The sequence below is a fragment of the Panthera onca genome, chromosome D2, assembly GCF_046562875.1.
Source record: "Panthera onca isolate mPanOnc1 chromosome D2, mPanOnc1 haplotype 2, whole genome shotgun sequence".
Taxonomy (NCBI): domain Eukaryota; kingdom Metazoa; phylum Chordata; class Mammalia; order Carnivora; family Felidae; genus Panthera; species Panthera onca.
Window position 1 is genome coordinate 34,740,612 of NC_138349.1, and position 19,420 is coordinate 34,760,031.

At 36.7% G+C, this 19,420-nt stretch overlaps 1 protein-coding gene across 7 annotated transcripts in view; it reads right to left on the bottom strand.

The window, feature by feature from the left end:
• EXOC6 (exocyst complex component 6) overlaps positions 1-19,420 on the bottom strand; it is a 296,986-nt gene that overhangs the window by 147,817 nt on the left and 129,749 nt on the right. For all 7 annotated transcript variants that reach the window (XR_013550527.2, XM_078434598.2, XM_078434597.2 and 4 more), the window contains one exon: positions 3,477-3,681. Coding sequence is in view for 6 of the 7 variants with exons in the window: in XM_078434598.2 (XP_078290724.1) it covers positions 3,477-3,681 (205 nt within the window). In the remaining variant the exon portion in view is untranslated. The remainder of the gene's footprint in view (positions 1-3,476; positions 3,682-19,420) is intronic.

Genomic DNA, 19,420 nt, shown 5'->3' on the forward strand with positions numbered 1-19,420 from the left:
GCCTCAGACGTAGCTTCCAAAGGAAAGACAGGAAATTAACTTTGGCTTAAATTATCTTTTGTAGCTTTTGTTTATTCACAGAAAACAAATATATATTTTTATCAACCAAGTATTTATCTGAACAAAAGATGCTATCGAAAATAATTTGGGGGGTGCCTGGGTGGCTCAGTCGGTTGGGCGTCTGACTTCGGCTCAGGTCATGATTTCACTGCTTGTGAGTTCGAGCCCCACATCGGGCTCTGTGCTGATAGCTCAGAGCCTGGAGCCTGCTTTGGATTCTGTGTCTCCCTCTCTCTCTCTGTCCCTCCCTCGTTCATGCTCTGTGTCTCTCTCTCTCTCAAGAATAAATAAAACATTTAAAAAAATGTTAAAAATAATAATTTGAAAATCAAATCTGCTATAGCCCACCTGTAGATAAGCTACAGATAAGCAACAGTTAACGGGAAATTCTTTAAAAAGAAACAACTTTAAAAAACATTATTGCACAAATCTTACATTATTATATATGGTTTTCATTTATTATTAAAGTATATTGATCCTGATAAAGAATTTTCAAAATCTATACATCCCCAAAATAAACAATTTACTAAACAAATTTATTAAATCTGTTAAACAAATTAACACAGAATACTGTGCAAAGCTGAAATGATTAATAGGAATATAATGGAGATTATCTGATTTGAAGATAATTCTGGAAAAAGTTAAAGTAGAGGGGCACCTGGGTGACTCAGTCAGTTAACCATCTGACTTTGGCTAAGGTCATGATCTTGTGGTTCATGAATTTGAGCCCCACACTGGGTTCTGCACTGGTGGTGTTGAGCCTGCTTGGGATTCTCTCTCTTTCCCTCTCTCTCTCTGCCCCTTCCCCACTTTCTCTCTCTCTCTCTCTCAAAATAAATAAATAAACAAAAATAACTAATTAAAAAATAAGTAGGGAAAAAGTTCATATACTGAATTTTAATTTCCTCTGTTGTGACAGTCTGATACAGATACATTGCTTTAATTAAAAAATAAAATAGGGGCACCTGGGTGGCTCAGTCAGTAAAGCGGCCGACTTCAGCTCAGGTCATGATCTCGCAGTCTGTGATCGAGCCCCACATTGGGCTCTGTGCTGACAGCTCAGAGCCTGGAGCCTGTTTCAGATTCTGTGTCTCCCTCTCTCTCTGACCCTCCCCTGTTCATGCTTTGTCTCTCTCTGTCTCAAAAATAAATAAATGTTTTAAAAAATTTTTTTTTAAAAAATAAAAAAATAAAATAAAATAAAATAGAGGCACTGGGTGACTCAGTTGGTTAAGCATCTGCCTTAGGCTCAGGTCATGATCTCACAGTTTGTGAGTTCGAGCCCCACATTGGGCTCTCTGCTGTCAGCCCAGAGCCCACTTCAGATCCTCTGTCCCTCTCTCTCTCTCTCTTTCTGCCCCTCCACTGCTCCTGCAGGCACATGCATGCACTCTCTTTCTCTCTCTCTTTCAGAAATAAATAAATAAACTTTTAAAAAATAATAAAATAAAGTAAAAAGCTTCTCTGGAAGCCCTGGCAGGAGAAGGAAGCGAAGGTCGCACCTGCAGGGCACTCTCTGGCTCTCAGCTCAGGTGCTACCCAGTCTGCCTCCCTCTGCCCCACCCTGCCCCACCCTGCCCCACCCTGCAACAGAGTTGCTGTGAACATCACAAGGACATGTTTTCATTTCTCACTGGAATTATCTGGAAGAACTGCTGATTCAAAAGGTAGGTACCTCAAGCTTCTCTAAAGTAGTTTCTAATACTTGAGAAAAAAAATTAGGAGGACTGTTTTATTTTTATGACACTGTGATTATTAGAAGTTTTAGTTAAGAAATTTTAAAGTATAATCACTTTAAAACTTTTTACTAAAAATTTCAAATATAAACAAAGTGAACAGATTAATATAATTAACTCCCAAGTACTCATCACCTACCTTCAACAATATTTATACATTCTTGTGTCATCTATGTATCTTTACCCACTCAGTGCACAAACACACACACACACACACACACACACACACACACACACACACACCAATGATTTTTTACAAATTTCTTTGAGGTCAGATTTATATATGCTGAGATGTATAGACCTTAACTGCACAATTTTGACAAGTGGATGCACTTTTAGCATAAGACAAAACATTTCCATCTCCCCAGAAAGTCCCTTCATGTCCCTTTCCAGGCAATCTCCCCAACCAGAGGCAACCATTGCTCTGATTTTTTTTTAAGTTTTATTTTAGTTTTGAGAGATACAGAGCATGTGTAAGCAAGCAGGGAAGGGGCAGAGAGGTGGGGGGAGGAGGGGTGGGGGAACATAGAGATCTGAAGCAGGCTCCATGCTGACAGCAGAGAGCCCAATGTGGGGTTCGAACTCCTGAACCCTGAGATCATGACCTGAGCTTAAGTCAGACACTTAACGCACTGAGCCACCCAGGCACCCCATGACTTTTTCCCTTTGGTTTCTCCTGCTTTACAACTGCAATATAAATGGAATCCCACAACCTGTGCTTTTTTGTGTGTCCAGCTTCTGTAGTTTAGCATAATGCCCAGGAGATTAATATTTGTTTTTGTACATATCAGTAATTTCATTCCTTTTTATTGCTAAGTAATACTCCATTATATTTTTATACAGCACAATTTGTTTATCCACTCCCCTGTTGATGCCCCTTTGGGTTGTTTCCAGTTTGGGGCTAATCGTGAACAGAGTTGCTGTGAACATCACAAGGACATGTTTTCATTTCTCACTGGAATTATCTGGAAGAACTGCTGATTCAAAAGGTAGGTACATTAACTTTATAACTGCCAAATCTTGTCTACTATTTTTTCTTCTTCTTATTGACCTGCAGGAGTTGTCAACTCAAAGATAATACTTTTAAGGAGACAGTAATTTAAAATCTTATGATAAAAGGAATCCCATTTGCCTCTGTTTGTGGTTCAGCTAATTTTACAGCAAATTTGTCTGCTGGCACAAGTTAATATTATACCTGACTTAACCAGGAGAAAGGCTGGTGAGTCAAGTTAGATTGACTTTACTTAAATACAGAATAACTGCAAACCAAAAGAAAATGCTGATTAAATCCATTCCAAGCAAGATTCAGGAAAAATAAGAAAAGGGTTAAGCTAAACAAAAATAAGCATTTTAGGTAACTAAAAAAAAAAAAAGGTAAACTTTGGATATATTCTATAACTTACACCACTGAATAACATTAAATTAGGGGCTCCTGGGCGGCTCAGTCGGTTGAGTGTCCGACTTTGGCTCAGGTCATGATCTCGCAGTCTGTGAGTTCGAGCCCTGCGTCGGGCTCTGTGCTGAGAGCTCGGAGCCTGGAGCCTGTGTCAGATTGTGTCTCCCTCTCACTCTGCCCCTCCCCCACTCATGCTCTGCCTCTCTCTCTCTCTCTGTCAAAAATAGATATTTAAAAAAAAATTTTTTTAAACATTAAGTTAAGAATTTTCTTTTTATTCTCACCTGTTTCATTGCTGTTTCACCTATTTTGTCAGAATGTTTTCGAATGCTTTCCAAAAAGTCTTTGAGATCAGACATGGAAATTTCCTTAATATCCTCACGGAGTTTAGGAAGATTTTCTATCATTAGCTGACAAAACCGGTATTGACTAACCCGGGGAAAATACACATTTTCTAATTGTTCCATAGTTTTTAGAGCAGAATAATACCTGTGAAAAGTTAAAAATAAAACTCTATAAAAAGTTATTACATTAATTTTACAAAATAATCAGTCCAAACACTCCAATCAAAAAGGACACAGTTATAGTTAAAATAGGAAAAATTAATATTTATTTCTATTTACACAAACTATAAACCATATGAACAAGTTTGCAGGCTGAAAATTCATGACTTATACTACCATACAGCTTCCTTATTTCATTTCATCTAAATCTATAACACCATAAGCAGTATCATAGTCATCACAGTACGTTAAATGTATACCTTTAAAAAGTTCCAAAATTTTTAATGAGAATATTTAGTTATTTGACATGTGCTTTCATAATATCTCTCCCATCCATGTACTGTAACATAAATAATGTACGGATTTAATTCAAATGAAAGTAAAATGTATACTAAGGAGATTTTTTTTTTAATTTTACACTATTTAAAGCACTTAGTAATAATAATAGGCATCATAAAAAACAAGTAAAAAACCACAGATTGATTTATCTTCAACCCAACAAATATATACTGAATGACACAGTGAGTATGCAGTAATTAGTAAAATACAGCCTATGCCCCAGAGAAACTGCTGTGTATTTTCATATACATACTTTGATTTTCTCTAGTCTTCTATGAGGTAGATGTCTATGGCAGACATTACTATTTACACTCTATAGATGAGAAACTGAAACACAAAGAGTATATAATTCGGCGAAGATATTATTTTTTTTTAAATATTTTTTTTTAACATTTATTCATTGTTGAGACAGAGAGAGACAGAGCATGAACGGGGGAGGGTCAGAGAGAGGGAGACACAGAATCTGAAACAGGCTCCAGGCTCTGAGCTGTCAGCACAGAGCCTGACGCGGGGCTCGAACCCACGAACTGTGAGATCATGACCTGAGCCGAAGTTGGCCGCTCAACCGACTGAGCCACCCAGGCGCCCCTCGGTGAAGATATTATAATTAATTGGTAGAGAAAACAAAACTCTCAGTTTCCTACAATAATATTCACCACCAAAATCCACTGAAAGTAGGTAGAGGGATTTTTTTTTTAATATGAAATTTATTGTCAAATTGGTTTTCATACAACACCCAGTGCTCATCCCAACAGGTGCCCTCTTCAATACCCATCACCCAACCTGCCCTCTCTCCCACCCCCCATCAACCCTCAGTTTGTTCTCAGTTTTTAAGAGTCTCTTATGTTTTGGCTAGAGGGATTTTTTTTTAATTAATCAAATAATATTTGACACTTTCCCATTGATTTGGATATTAAAAATGAGGAAAGGCACTATCTAGAGAACAAAAATTACAGGTGCCTGGGTGGCTCAGTCAGTTGAGCATCCTGACTTTGGCTCAGGTCATGATCTTATGAGTTCAAGCCCTGTGCCAGGCTCTGTACCGACAGCTTGGGGCCTGGAGCCTCCTTCAGATTCTGTGTCTCTGTTCTCTCTGCCCCACCTATGCTCGTACTGTTTTTTTCTCTCTCTCTCAAAAATAAACAGTAAAAAAAAAATTTTTTAATTCAGTTTAAAGATATTTGTTGATTCTCCAGCCTATATTCCCAAAGATAGAGTATATTTTGCAAACTGTCACAAAATCTACCACTAATTTAAAAATTAGATGACTAGGGGTGCCTGGGTGGCTCAGTTGGCTAAGCATTCAACTTAGGCTCAGGTCACGATCTCAGCACCACCTGATGCTACCATGTAGTAATTACCTCAATTTGGCCACGATTACATCTAGTCAATATCTACAACAATTCCAGATCTATATGCTTACATCCTATTTTAAAACATATCATGGAAATTATCTTTAAAATTATTCTAGAACAGATTAATACCTACTTGTAAGTCAATTGCAATAATCTAGTGATGTCCTCATTATTGGCATTTTTTATTTTTTATAAATACTAAAATAAATTTCTCCCTATATTAAACCTCTACTAAGATGTCTGCTTTTATAAGTATGAGACATTTCAAAAAAATTATGTGTCATTCTTAAAGGGAAAACATGTGAATACTCTAATGGTTCTCCAGCCCACAGGGTACAAATTATGTCACTGTTCTTACTTTATTTGCCCTCCCTGAGCATTTCCAATTCACCAGATTTTTAATTATCATAGAAGTTGTTACTTCAGTCTCTACTATCCTAAATACAATATCCTACATATAAGAAAAAATTACAAGATACATAAATAAGTAGAAAACTGTGACCCAAAAGTAAAAGAAAAAAGTCAACAGAAGTATACATACAGGTGGCCTAGAGCTTGTAATTAACAGATGAAACTTTAACAACAATATGTATTATAGAATCTAATAAAAAAATAGTAGTTAATAATCATGAAGAGATGGGGAAGTGTAGTGGAGAAACAGATATTATAACAAAGAATCAAAAGAAAAAGCTGAAAATAAAATATCATAATGAAGAATTCATTCACTCAATGGACTATTTAATAGCAGACTAGATATGGAAGAAAAAACTATTCATAAATGTGAAGACAACTAAACAGACATTATGCAAAATGCACAAATACATACACACAAAGAAAAAAACAGGATCTCAGAATACTGTGAGATCAATAAAAATAGGCTCAGTAAAGTTTAAGATAGGTCCAAAAATTTATCCAGTATGAAACAGAAAAGAGAAAAGGAGAGTTCCTAGAAATTACGGACATTAAATGATCAAACATACATATAACTGGAGTTCCCAAAAGAAAGGAGAGAGAGAAAATAATGGTGAAGAAATATTTGAAGAAATAAGAGTCCCCAAATTTTCTAAATTGATGAAAAGTATCAACTCACAGATTCAAAATAAGCTAAATAACCTCCAAGTAATATAACTGCAAAGAAAATCACACCTAAGCACATCACAGTCAAACTTATAAAAACAAAACATATGAAGTAAAATCATAAAAGTAGCCAGAGGAAAAAAGATCTAATTACAAATCTAATATACAAATCTAATTACATTTGTAATGTGTGAAATAAACACATTTCCAGATACACAAAGCAAGAAACTTTTCTTCAGAAGACAGATGTGTACTACAATAAATACTAAACAAAATTTATCATGCTAAAGACAATTATACCAGTTAGAAGTCTGTATCTGCAAAAAGGGAAAAAGAGCAACAGAAAGGTTAAGTGGGTAAGTTTTATTAAAAACTCTCTTTTAATTATGGTTAATAGGTGTATGATATATATAACATATATGTATATCATAAGTAAATTATGTTAAAACAAAAACACAACAAACAGAGGGCGGGAATAAATACAATTATACTGTTATAAGTTTTATATTTTGATGAAGTCTAACAACATTATTTGAAAGTGAACTGTGGTGAGTTAAACATGCATATTGTGCTCTCTAGAGTAGCTGCTAAAATGTTTAACAAAGATATATACTAGTAAGTGAACAGAGTTAGAGATAAATATATATACTAAAAAAACTTAGTCATAAAAAGGAAGGAAGGAAGGAAGGAAGGAAGGAAGGAAGGAAGGAAGGAAGGAAGGAATCAGACAAACAGAAAACAGCAAGATTAAAAAGTCAACCATAATAATATTAAATAATTGTAAATGGTCTAGAACAAAGTAGAGATTGCCTACTGGATGAAAAAAAGTAACACCCAGCTATATGCTATTGGTAAGAAACACATTTTAAATATAAAGACTGAGGTTAAAAGTAAAAAAAAAAGTCAAAGATACATCATGAAACATCTAGTATAAGCATGCTGGAATAACTAAAATGACCACATCAACACCAGGCAAAGTTGAATTCAAGACACAGAATATCACCAAAGATAAAGAAGGACATTTCATATGATACAGAGTCAAACAGTAAGATTATAAAACAATCATAAATGTGAATGCATTTAATAACAGAGCTTTGAAATACATAAAAGAACATTTAAAGAACTAAAGGGAAGATAGACATACCACAATAGTTGAAAACTTAACACCCTTTTCTTACCCCTGATAGAACTGGCCAACAAAACAAAACACTAAGGGAAAAGAAAATTTGAACTGTTTTAACACTAACACAACCTAACTGGTATTTCTAGAACATTAAAGCCACAACTGCAAAATACACAGTCTCTTCAAGCACACGTGAAATATTCATCAAGACAGGTGATATGCTGGGTCACTAAACAAGTCTCAATAAATGTCAAAGGTCTGAAATCATACAGAGTATGTTCACTCACCCAATAGTATTAAACTAGAAATTAATAATAAAGATCATAATATATCCCAAAAATCTTCCAAGTACTTGAAAAGTAAACAATACACTTGTAAATAACCCAAAAGTAAAAAAAAAAAAAAAAAAAAAAAAAAGAAAATATTTTAAACTAAAAGATAGTAAAAACAACATTTCAAAAGTTGTGGGGTGCAAATAAAGCAGTTCTCAGAGGAAAATGTATAACTTTAAATGTGTGTAATAAAAAAGAAAGCCATAAAATCACTGTTCTAAATTTCCACTGTCTGAAGAAAGAAAAAGAACAAATTAAACCCCAAGTATAACAATGGAAATAATAAAAACAAAAACAGAAATCAAAGAGTAAATAAACTCAAATGTTAGATCTTTGAAAATATCCATAAAATAGGCGCCTGGATGGCTCAGTCAGTTGAGCGTCCAACTCTTGATTTTGGCTAGGGCATGATCCCAGAGCCATGAGATCAAGGCCTGCATGGTTTCTGGCTCCACGCCCAAGTTGGGCTCCAAGCTAGGTGTGGAGCCTGAGGATTCTCTCTCCCTCATCTTCTGCCCTTCCCCCACTCGAGCATGTGTGAGAGCTCTTTCTCTCTCAAAAAAAAAAAAAAGAAAAGAAAAGAAAACATCCATAAAATTGATAAGCCTTGTTTCATACAAATCAAGGCAAATTAATACAAATTGCTAACACTGAAAATGACAAAGATGAACATTTCTACAGATCCTGCAGACATTAAAAGGATAAAAGTTTATGCCAATAAATTAACTCAGATAAAGTGGTCAAAGTCCTTCATAAAACATAAGATATGAAAACTGTCCCAAGAAGAAATACCGGACTTCAAGCTGCATTACAAAGCTGTAATCATCAAGACAGTATGGTACTGGCACAAAAACAGACACTCAGATCAATGGAACAGAATAGAGAACCCAGAAATGGACCTACAAACATATCGCCAACTAATCTTTGACAAAGCAGGAAAGAATAGCCAATGGAATAAAGATAGTCTCTTCAGCAAGTGGTGCTGGGAAAACTGGACTGTGACATGCAGAAGAATGAACCTGGACCACTTTCTTACACCATACACAAAAATAAACTCAAAATGGATGAAAGACCTAAATTTAAGACCCGAAGCCCTCAAAATCCTTGAGGAGAAAGCAGGCAAAAACCTCTTCGAACTTGGCTGCAGCAACTTCTTACTCAACATGTCTCTGGAGGCAAGAGAAACAAAATCAAAAATGGACTACTGGGACCTCATCAAAATAAAAAGCCTCTGCACAGCAAAGGAAACAATCAGCAAAACTAAAAGGCAACAGACAGAATGGGACAAGATATTTGCAAACAACATATCAGACAAAGGGTTAGTATCCAAAATCTATAAAGAACTTATCAAACTCAACACCCAAAAATCAAATAATCCAGTGAAGAAATAGGCAAAAGACATGGATAGACACTTCTCCAAAGAAGACATCCAGATGGCCAACTGACACATGAAAAAATGCTCAACATCACTCATCATCAGGGAACTACAAATCAAAACCACAATGAGATACCACCTCACACTAGTCAGAATGGCTAACATTAACAACTCAGGCAACAACGGATGCTGGTGAGGATGTGGAGAAAGAGGATCTCTTTTGCACTGTTGGTGGGAGTGCAAACTGGTGCAGCCATTCTGGAAAACAGTATGGAGGTTCCTCAAAAAATTAAAAATAGAACTACCCTACAACCCAGAAATTGCACTACTAGGTATTTATCCAAGGGATACAGGTATGCTGTTTTGAAGGGGCACATGCACCCCAATGTTTAAAGCAGCACTACTGAAAACAGCCAAAGTATGGAAAGAGCCCAAATGTCCATCAATGGATGAATGGATAAAGATGTGGTACATATATACAATGGAGTATTACTCGGCAATCAAAAAGAATGCAATCTTGCCATTCACAACTACGTGGGTGGAACTGGAGGGTATTATGCTAAGCGAAATAAGTCAGTCAGAGAAAGACAAATATCATATGACTTCACTCATATGAGGACTTTAAGATACAGAACAGATGAACATAAGGGAAGGGAAGCAAAAATCATATAAACACGGAGGGAGACAAAACAGAAGAGACTCTTAAATATGGAGAACAGAGGGTCACTGGAGGGGTGCTGGGAGGGGGGATGGGCTAAATGGGTAAGGGGCATTAAGGAATCTACTACTGAAATCATTGTTGCACTACAGGCTAACTAACTTGGATGCAAATTAAAAAAATAAATAATTTAGGGTAAAAAAAAAAAGAAGAACAAACAAAAAAGCTATTAAGCTTAACATCTATTGAAGTAATGGGATTCATATCAAAATTTTGCCAGCGGGCCTTTGCTAAGAATACACTTAGGGCTTATTTCAAACTGGTTACTTTTTTCTTTCTCGGTTGGTATTTTTCTGTGATCTTCACTGGTAGGGCTCCACCAGATCTAGACTCTGGTAGGGCTCCTGAAGCTAAAACTCATTAAAGAGTAGTGGACTTCCTGGGCCCCTCCAAATTTTTATCTCTGAAGCCAGAACATGCTCAATCACCTTTAAATGTTCCTACCAAGCTCCAGCAGGGGCTTCTGCTCTCAGTAAACTGTGAGAGCCTCTATTGCCTGTCTCTCTAATTCGGGGTGTAGCAGATTGCCCTATAATTTCAGTTTTCCAATGGATCTAAAAAAGGTTTTTTATTTTCAGTTTAACTTCTTGTTGTAAAGACAGGAATGATTACTACAAGGCTCTTTTACATGTCAGAACAGAAACTAGAAGTTCCTATTTTCATTCTTTTTTTTCCTTTTTCTTATTAATTTGTAAAAGCTCTTTACATATTATGGCTATGAGTCCTGTCACAAAAAAATAATCTTTCAAATGTTTTCTCCTAGTCTGTGGCTTGCCTACCAATTTTCTTACAAGAGTCTTTTGATAAATAAGTTTTTATTTGAAGTCCAATTTTCAATTTTGTATAGCTTTTTGTGATCCTTCTAAAAAATATCTTTGCTTACCCCAGTATTACGAAGAGAAACTCCTATATTTTCTTATAGAAGTTCTACAATTCTAGGTGGAGAACAAACACAAGATGCAACCATATGTTGCATCAAAGGAATACTTTAAATATAAAAATACAAGAGAGATTAAAAGTAAAGGGATGGAAAAAGATACACTATGGTAACACTAATCAAAAGAACACTGGAGTAGCTATATTAATTTCAGATAAAGCAGACTTCAGAGCAAGGAAAATTATGAGATAGAAGTATTACATAATGATAAAATGATCAGTATCTAAAAAGACATAACAATCCTTAATGTGCATGTACCTAATAACAAAGTATCAAAATATGTGAGGCAAAAATTGATAGAACAGCAAGGAAAACAAATAAATCCACTAATATAGTTGAAGACCTCAAAACTCCTCTGGTAATCGACAGATCCAGCAGCCAGAAATTCAGTTAAGGATATGGTTGAACTAAAGAGCATTATCAGTCAACTGGGTTTCACGGACATTTACAGAATATACTTCATCCAACAACAGAATATATATTCTTCTCAAGCTCACATAGAACATTCGCCAATATAGGCCATATTCTGGGCTATAAAACACACCTTAAATTTAAAAGAATAAAAATCATACAAAACTAACATCATACTTAGTGGTGAGAAACGTAATGCTTCTCCCCATGAGATCAGAAACAGGCAAGGATGTTCCTCCTCACCACTCCTATTTAACCATCATACTGATATTCATTGCTAATTCAATAAGAGAAAAAGTAATAAAAGGTATTCATATTAGGAAGGAAGAAAGAAAAGCCTTGTCTGCAGATGACATGATTGTCCATGTACAAAACCCCAAACAATCAACAACAAAAAAATTCCCAGAACTAGTCAGTGATTATAGGAAGGTTGCAGGATACCAGGCTAACATACCAAAGTCAACTGCCTTTCTGTAAACCAGCAAGGAACAACTGGAATTTGAAATTAAAAACACAATACCATTTACTTTAGCACCAAAAAAATGAATTATGTATAAATCTAACCAAATATATACAAGATCTATGTGAAGAAAACCACAAAACTCTGATGAAAGAAATCAAAGAAAATCTAAATAAATGGAGAGATATTCCATGTTCATGAATGGATTTCACAAAAATTAACTCATAATGGATCACAGACATAAATGTAAGACACAAAACTCTAGAAAATAACACAGAAGAAAATCTAAGTGACCTTGGATTTGGCAGTGAGTATCTTCTGTTCTAAAAAGACATTGTTAAGAGACTAAAAAGATAAGCTACAGAATGGGAGAGGATATTTTCAAAACACATAGTACTATAAAATATAAAAAAAAACACTTAGAAGTCAACAATAAGAAAACCAACAACCATATTTAAAAGTGTAGGGGCGTCTGGGTGGCTGAGTCGGTTAAGTGTCCAACTCTTGATTTCAGCTCATGTCATGATCTCGTGGTTTGAGTTTGAGCCTGGCATCAGGCTCTGTGCTGACTGTGTGGAGCCTGCTTGGGATTCTTTCTCTCCCTCTGCCCCTCTCTCTCTCAAAATAAATAAATAAACTTAAAAAAATTGAAAATAAATAAAAATAAAAGTGTACAAAAGATCTGAACAGATACCTCACCAAAGAATATATGCACATAGCAAAGAAGCATGCGAAAAAAATGCTATCACATGCCAATACGGAATTGCAAGTTAAAACAAGATACTACCACGCATCTATTAGAATGGCTAAAATCCAAAACACTGACAACACCAAATCCTGGTGACGGTGTGGAGCAACAGAACTCCCATTGATTAGTGCTGAGAATGTAAAATAGTAAAGCCACTCTGGAAGACAGTTTGGCTGTTTCTTACAAAGCTAAATACAGCCTCTCTCTATGATCTAGCAACTGTACCCCCAGGTATTTACCTAAATGAACTGAAAAGTTATGTCCACACAAACCTGCACACAAACGTTTACAGCAGCTTTATTTTTAACTGCCAGAAATTAGAAGCAACCAAGATGTCCTTCAATAGGTGAATGGTGCATCCATACAATGCAATATTTTTCATCAATAAAAACAAATAAGCTATCAAGCCATAAAAAGACATGGAGGAATCTTAAATGCATATTGTTAAGTGAACAAAGCCAGTCTGAACAGAACACATATTGTATGATCCCAACTATAGGACATTATGAAAAAGGCAAAACTATAGAAAGGTCAGTGATTGGCAGGGGTTTGGTAAGGGAGAGATGGGGAAAGAGATGAAGCACAAGGGATTTTTCAGGCAATAAAGCTATTCTGTATAATGTTGTCACGGTAGATGTGACACTATGCATTTGTCAAAATCAACAAAACTGTACGATATAAGAGTGAACCCTAAACCCTATTATAAACTGTAGACTTAAAAACGTGTCAATATTGGTTCTTGAATTGTAGGAAATGTACTATACTCATACAAGAAACTGTGAGGGAGAGGAAGGCATATGGGAATTCTGTACTTTCTGCTCAATACGTCTCTAAACCTGGGGCGCCTGGGTGGCTCAGTTGGTTAAGCATCCGACGTCAGCTCACGTCATCATCTCACGATTCATGGGGTCAAGCCCTGCGTCAGGCTCTGTGCTGACAGCTCAGAGCCTGGAGCCCGCTTCAGATTCTGTGTCTCCCTCTCTTTCTCTGCCTCTCCCCTGCTCACGTTTTGTCTCTCTCTCTCTCCCTGAAATAAACATTAAAAAATATTTTTTAATGTGTCTCTAAACCTAAAATTATAAGCAAAGGACTTGAACTGACATTTTACAAAAGAAAATACACAAATGAATAGCAAATGAAAAGGCACTCAACATCAGTCATCAGAGAAATGTAAATTGAAACCACACTGAGATATCATTCTATATGTATCAAAATGGCTCATCTAGAACAGACTTACAGTATTGTATGTTGGCAAGGATGTGTAGTATCTAAAATTCTCATTGCTGATTGGAGTACAAAATGGTACAACCATTTGAAAAAATAAAAAGGTAGCCTACACCTACACTATAACCCAGCAATTCTACTCCTGTGCATATATTAAAGAGAAATATAAACATCTGCCTACAAAGACTTGTACACTAATTTTATAATAGTCTTATTCATAACACCTCCGAACTAAAAACAACCCAAATACCCACCAACCGGTAAATGGGTAAACAAATTCTTAGAACTGAATACTACTCAGCAATGAAAAGAAACAAACAATTGGTATATGCAATAATACGGATGAATCTCAAAACATTTGGAGTGAAAAGTACTAGACAAGAAAAAATATATATTCTATGATTCTATTTATATCACTTCTGAGAAAATGTTAAACTAACCATTGGTGACAGAAATCAGAAAGAAGTTACCTCTGGAGGAGGGAGGAAGAACCGATTAGAATGGGGCATAAAAGGGTGATGGAAGTGTTCTAAATCTTGTTTGGGGTAATGACTGGAATAGAGTATGAGAAAAGCTTTTGGGGTAGAAATAATGTTCAAATCTTGATCTTGGTGGTTATAAATAAAGGTGTATTTGCTTTTTAAAAATTCATGGGGCTACAGGGGCACCTGTGTGGCTCAGTCAGTTAAACATCAGCCTTCAGCTCAGCTCATGATCTCGCAGTTCATGAGTTTGATACCCACATTGGGCTCTCTGCTGTCAGCACAGAGCCTGCTTTGGATCCTCTGTCGCCCCCTCTATCTCTGCCCCTGCCCCATTCACACTCTCTCTCTCTCTCTTAAAAATAAATAAATAGGGGCGCCTGGGTGGCGCAGTCGGTTAAGCGTCCGACTTCAGCCAGGTCACGATCTCGCGGTCCGTGAGTTCGAGCCCCGCGTCAGGCTCTGGGCTGATGGCTCGGAGCCTGGAGCCTGTTTCCGATTCTGTGTCTCCCTCTCTCTGCCCCTCCCCCGTTTATGCTCTGTCTCTCTCTGTCCCAAAAATAAATAAAAAACGTTGAAAAAAAATTTAAAAAAAAAAATAAATAAATAAATAAATAAATAAATAAACTTTAAAAAATGTATATAAAAAAAATTCATGGAGCTACAGACTTATGATTTGTGTATCTGGGTCTAAAAAAACCACTAAACAAAAAACTTAAAAAAATAAAAAACTGCACCACAGAGTAAATATTTTACAACACGTGACAGAAAAGGGACCAACCCTCAAAATATGCAAAGATTTTAAACCTGTTGCAGACATGTTGAACTTGAGATAGTGGAATATCCATGTGAAAAGACTCAACAAGAATCAGAGATGTCAAAACCAAGCTCAGGATTCAAGCTTTGGGAGTCATCAGAACACAAATCCAGACATCTCTTAAAGAATGTGAAGTGATAGTAACTAACAAAAAACATTTTTTTTTTACATTTTGCAAATCAAACCAAATATATCTGTGGGCCAGTTTGATTCTGCAGGTCACTAATTTGCAACCTCTAATGATCACCAGGAATAACATCTGCTCACGCCCTTTATTACTCCATATGGATATTTATCTTGACAAAAATATGGCAAGACACCAGAAGTGGGGTCCTAGGTATCTAGTGCAATGGCAGCCTGAATACATGCTTTTTACCTTGACTCCTTCCTGAAATTCCAATAAACTAACATGAAGAGATTTTTTAAAAAAGCATAAGCCCACACAGATAAAAAGAAAAGGAGAAGAGAGAACAAAATTTTAGAATGTTGAAAGCTGATGGACATGTGGTTAAAAAAAAAAAAAAAAACTCAGCATATCTTAGAAAACTAAATTCTAAGTCAATAGTTGAGAAGCCAAGAATATTCTCTAGAATCTCCAAAAATGTCAATAATTTATAGGAATTCCACTACTTAGGGAAGAGGGAGTGAAAGGAGAGCTGAAGTAAGGAATATTGGTTGAAAATGTGTTTAAGAAGCAAACTCCACTTAGTCATCTGAGTCACCTTTCTGCATTTTGGCAAAATACTAAAGAGACTAAAATAGATAATCTCTGAACAGGGGAAGACCACCCAAGGCTGAGGGCAGTAGTACTGATATGAAAACAAGAGGATTAACAGAGTTTATATATACCAAATGCCCTCTTCACCACCTCAGATCCCAGAATGCTGGCAGTCAGATCTTTACCCTCCAGACAAGAGACAGGAAAAGTCTCCTCTAGGGAATCTGAGGGGCCCCAGAAGAAATAACTCCAGATATTAACATCAAAGGCTCACCAACTAAACAGCCCAGCTAGGTAATCTCACAGTGAAATTCACAATCAACAAGTCCCACCCACATACCAAAGCTTCCAATCAGCTATGTCCACTGTATTTAAATATGAGCAGTCAACCAAGGAATTACCAGATCTGAGAAACACCTCTACCAACAAAGTCAGAGATTAAAGAAAAAAATAAACAAAACAAAAATGCGGGGGGGGGGGGGGGGGGGGTGGAGGTACTCTGTGGAAACAGACTATATGCAAGGAGAGATATAAATAATAGATCTAAAATCTCAGAGGTAAGACAAAATACTGTTAGCAATGAATCAATAACAGGTTAAGAAAGAAAGAAAGAAAGAAAGAAAGAAAGAAAGAGTACAAAGAAATATTTGGAGATCAAAACACAGTTCTTAGAAATTAAAAATCAGAGAGCAGAAATGAAATAAAATCAGCATTATTTTTTAGGAAATAAAAATGAAGAAATATCCTAGAAACTGAGTAGAGAGTCAAAAAAAATTGTTAAAGAAGAGTAAAGAAAATAAGAGGGCCAATCTAGAAGACTAAACATCACTATCTGTTCTAGAATCAAGAAAACAGAAAGACAGGGGTGCCCGGGTGGCTCAGTGGGTTAAGTGTCCAACTTCAGCTCGGGTCATGATGTCACGGTTTGTGGGTTCAAGCCCCACATCAGGTTTTGTGCTGACAGTTCAGAACCTGGAGCCTGCTTTGGATTCTGTGTCTCCCTCTCTCTCTGCCCCTCCCCCACTTGCACTGTACCTCTCTATCTCAAAATGAATAAACATTCAAAAAAATTTAAAAAAAGAAAACAGGCAAAAATAATTCAAGAAAATGTCCTAGAACTTAAAGACATTATCAGATCAAAGAACAGTTTCCAGGTTAAATTCCAGACAGGTTCACCAAGTACCCAGCACAATGGAAGTAAACAGACCCACATCAAAGCACATCATCAGGAAACTGCAGACCACAGAAGAGAAGATTATTCTATTTTTTTTAATGTTTATTACTTTTGAGAGAGAGACAGAGAGCAAGCAGAAAAGGGGCAGAGAGAGAGGGAGTCACAGAATCAGAAGCAGGCTCCAGGCTCTGAGCTGTCAGCACAGAGCCCGACGCGGGGCTCGAACTCACAGACCGCGAGATTATGACCTGAGCTGTAGTTGGCTGCCCAACAGACCAAGCCACCCAGGCACCCCGAGAAGATTATTCTAAAAGAGAAAAAAAACAGATCACAAACTAAAGAAATCAGAATGGCTTCAAACTTTTCAACGGCAACCCTGGAAGCTAGAGGGCATGAGAGGTGTGTGTCTGGGGGAGGGGGGGGTAATAAGCCCACCTAGCAAGCAGATCTGTTTCTAAATACATTTCTTTACTAAAAGGAACTAGGGTACCTTAGGGGCACCTGGGTGGCTGAGTCGGTTAAGCATCCAACTTCGGCTCAGGTCATGATCTCACGGTTCGTGGGTTCAAGCCCCAAGTTGGGCTCTGTACTGACAGCTCAGCCTGCTTCGAATTCTGTGTCTCCCGTCTCTCTCTGCCCCTCCCCCACTCATACTCTGTCTCTCTCTCAAAAATAAATAAACATTAGGAAAAAAAACAAGGAACTAGGGTATCTTGGAAAATGGCTATTCTAGGTCTAGGGCAAGAAAAGGAAAATGTGAGCTTGGAACATGTGTGATAAACAAGAAAGTATTCAAAGACAAATGAGGACACAGAAATTGGCCTGAGGGGTTCCCCTAGCCAAATATGGGACAAATTTGAACATAAAAAAAAGAAAAGATTATAACTATTTATTTTCTTTTTTAAGGTTTACTTATGTTTGAGAGACAGAGAGAGCAAGCAAGCATGAGCAGGGGAGGGGCAGAGAAAGAGGGGGACAGAGGATCCAAAGTGGGCTGTGCAATGACAGCAGTGAGCCCGATACAGGACTCGAACTCCCAAACTCCGAGATTGTGACCTGAGCCGAAGTCAGACGCTCAACCAACTGAACCACCCAGGTGTCTCAATACATTTATTTTTTTAAAAAAATCCATGAGTCCATAGTGATAATCAGAAAAAGGAAAAAAAAAGTAAAGGGAAATAAAAAGGAAGAGCTAAAAAAAAGAAAAGCTTCTTTATATTAAGAAAAATAGCTAATAAATGTCAAAAGAATGATAAAATTATTTAAAAAAATCACCATTTTGGAATGACAGAATTATAAAACATCACCATTTTGTAATCCCAATATAATAACTGATTAAAGCAAGAATCCTAAAACTAGTGGGTGAAAGGTTGTTAAGGAAATAGGACTCAAAATATCACCCCACAGATTACTTAGTAAATGCAAAGAGAAAAGATACCTCTCAAGTGATCTGTAGTCATCCTCTTAACCAAATGATCCAATTTAGCATAACCTAGAGACAATCTAACAGTATACGCCTTCTGATCTCATAGAGTAAGAGGTACACAATATCATTTATGTCATACTCATACCAAAAATATTTCATCTGAATCTAATCGTGAGAAAATAAACAAATCCAAAATGGCTTGGTCTACAAGACAACTAACCTGGACCCTTTCAGGAAAAACAAAGTAGGAAGACTGTTGCAGGTTAAAGGGACAAAAAAGTACATACCAACCAATGTTTCAGGAAAGGAAAGAAAATATAAGATATCTGGGGGGGGGGGGGGGGGAGTGGGGGAACTGAATATAAATATTAGATTATGGGGGTGCCTGGGTGGCTCAGTTGGTTAAGTGCCCTACTTTAACTCAGGTCATGATCTCACAGCTCGTGAGTTCGAGCCCCGCATCGGGCTCTGTGCTGACAGCTCAGAGCCTGGAGCCTGCTTCAGATTCTGTGTCTCCCTCTCTCTCTGCCCCTCCCCTGCTCGTGCTCTGTCTCTAGCCCTCTCTCTCTCAAAAATAACTAAACATTAAAAAAATTTGTTTAATATTAGATTATGTTATTGAAAAAATATATAATGCCCTAAATTGGAAAACAGTGAAGAAACAATAGAAGTTAGTTATTTAAAGGCATAAATGTAAATATCAAAATAATCCCTTAAAAGAGGTCAAAGGTTTTGCCCCTAGCAAGGAGGAATGATGAATGGAAGTAGGGAAGATGATATCTGTTTTTCTGCAACAAATACACAGAACTATTACCTGGATCTTTAAAATGTGAAGACATACAACTCAGATAGAAAAAGAAAATATATTCATTATATATATAAAACAAAACACTTTCAGGATAATTTACGGTTCACGTATTAAGAATGAAAAAAATGGGGCGCCTGGGTGGCGCAGTCGGTTAAGCGTCCGACTTCAGCCAGGTCACGATCTCGCGGTCCGTGAGTTCGA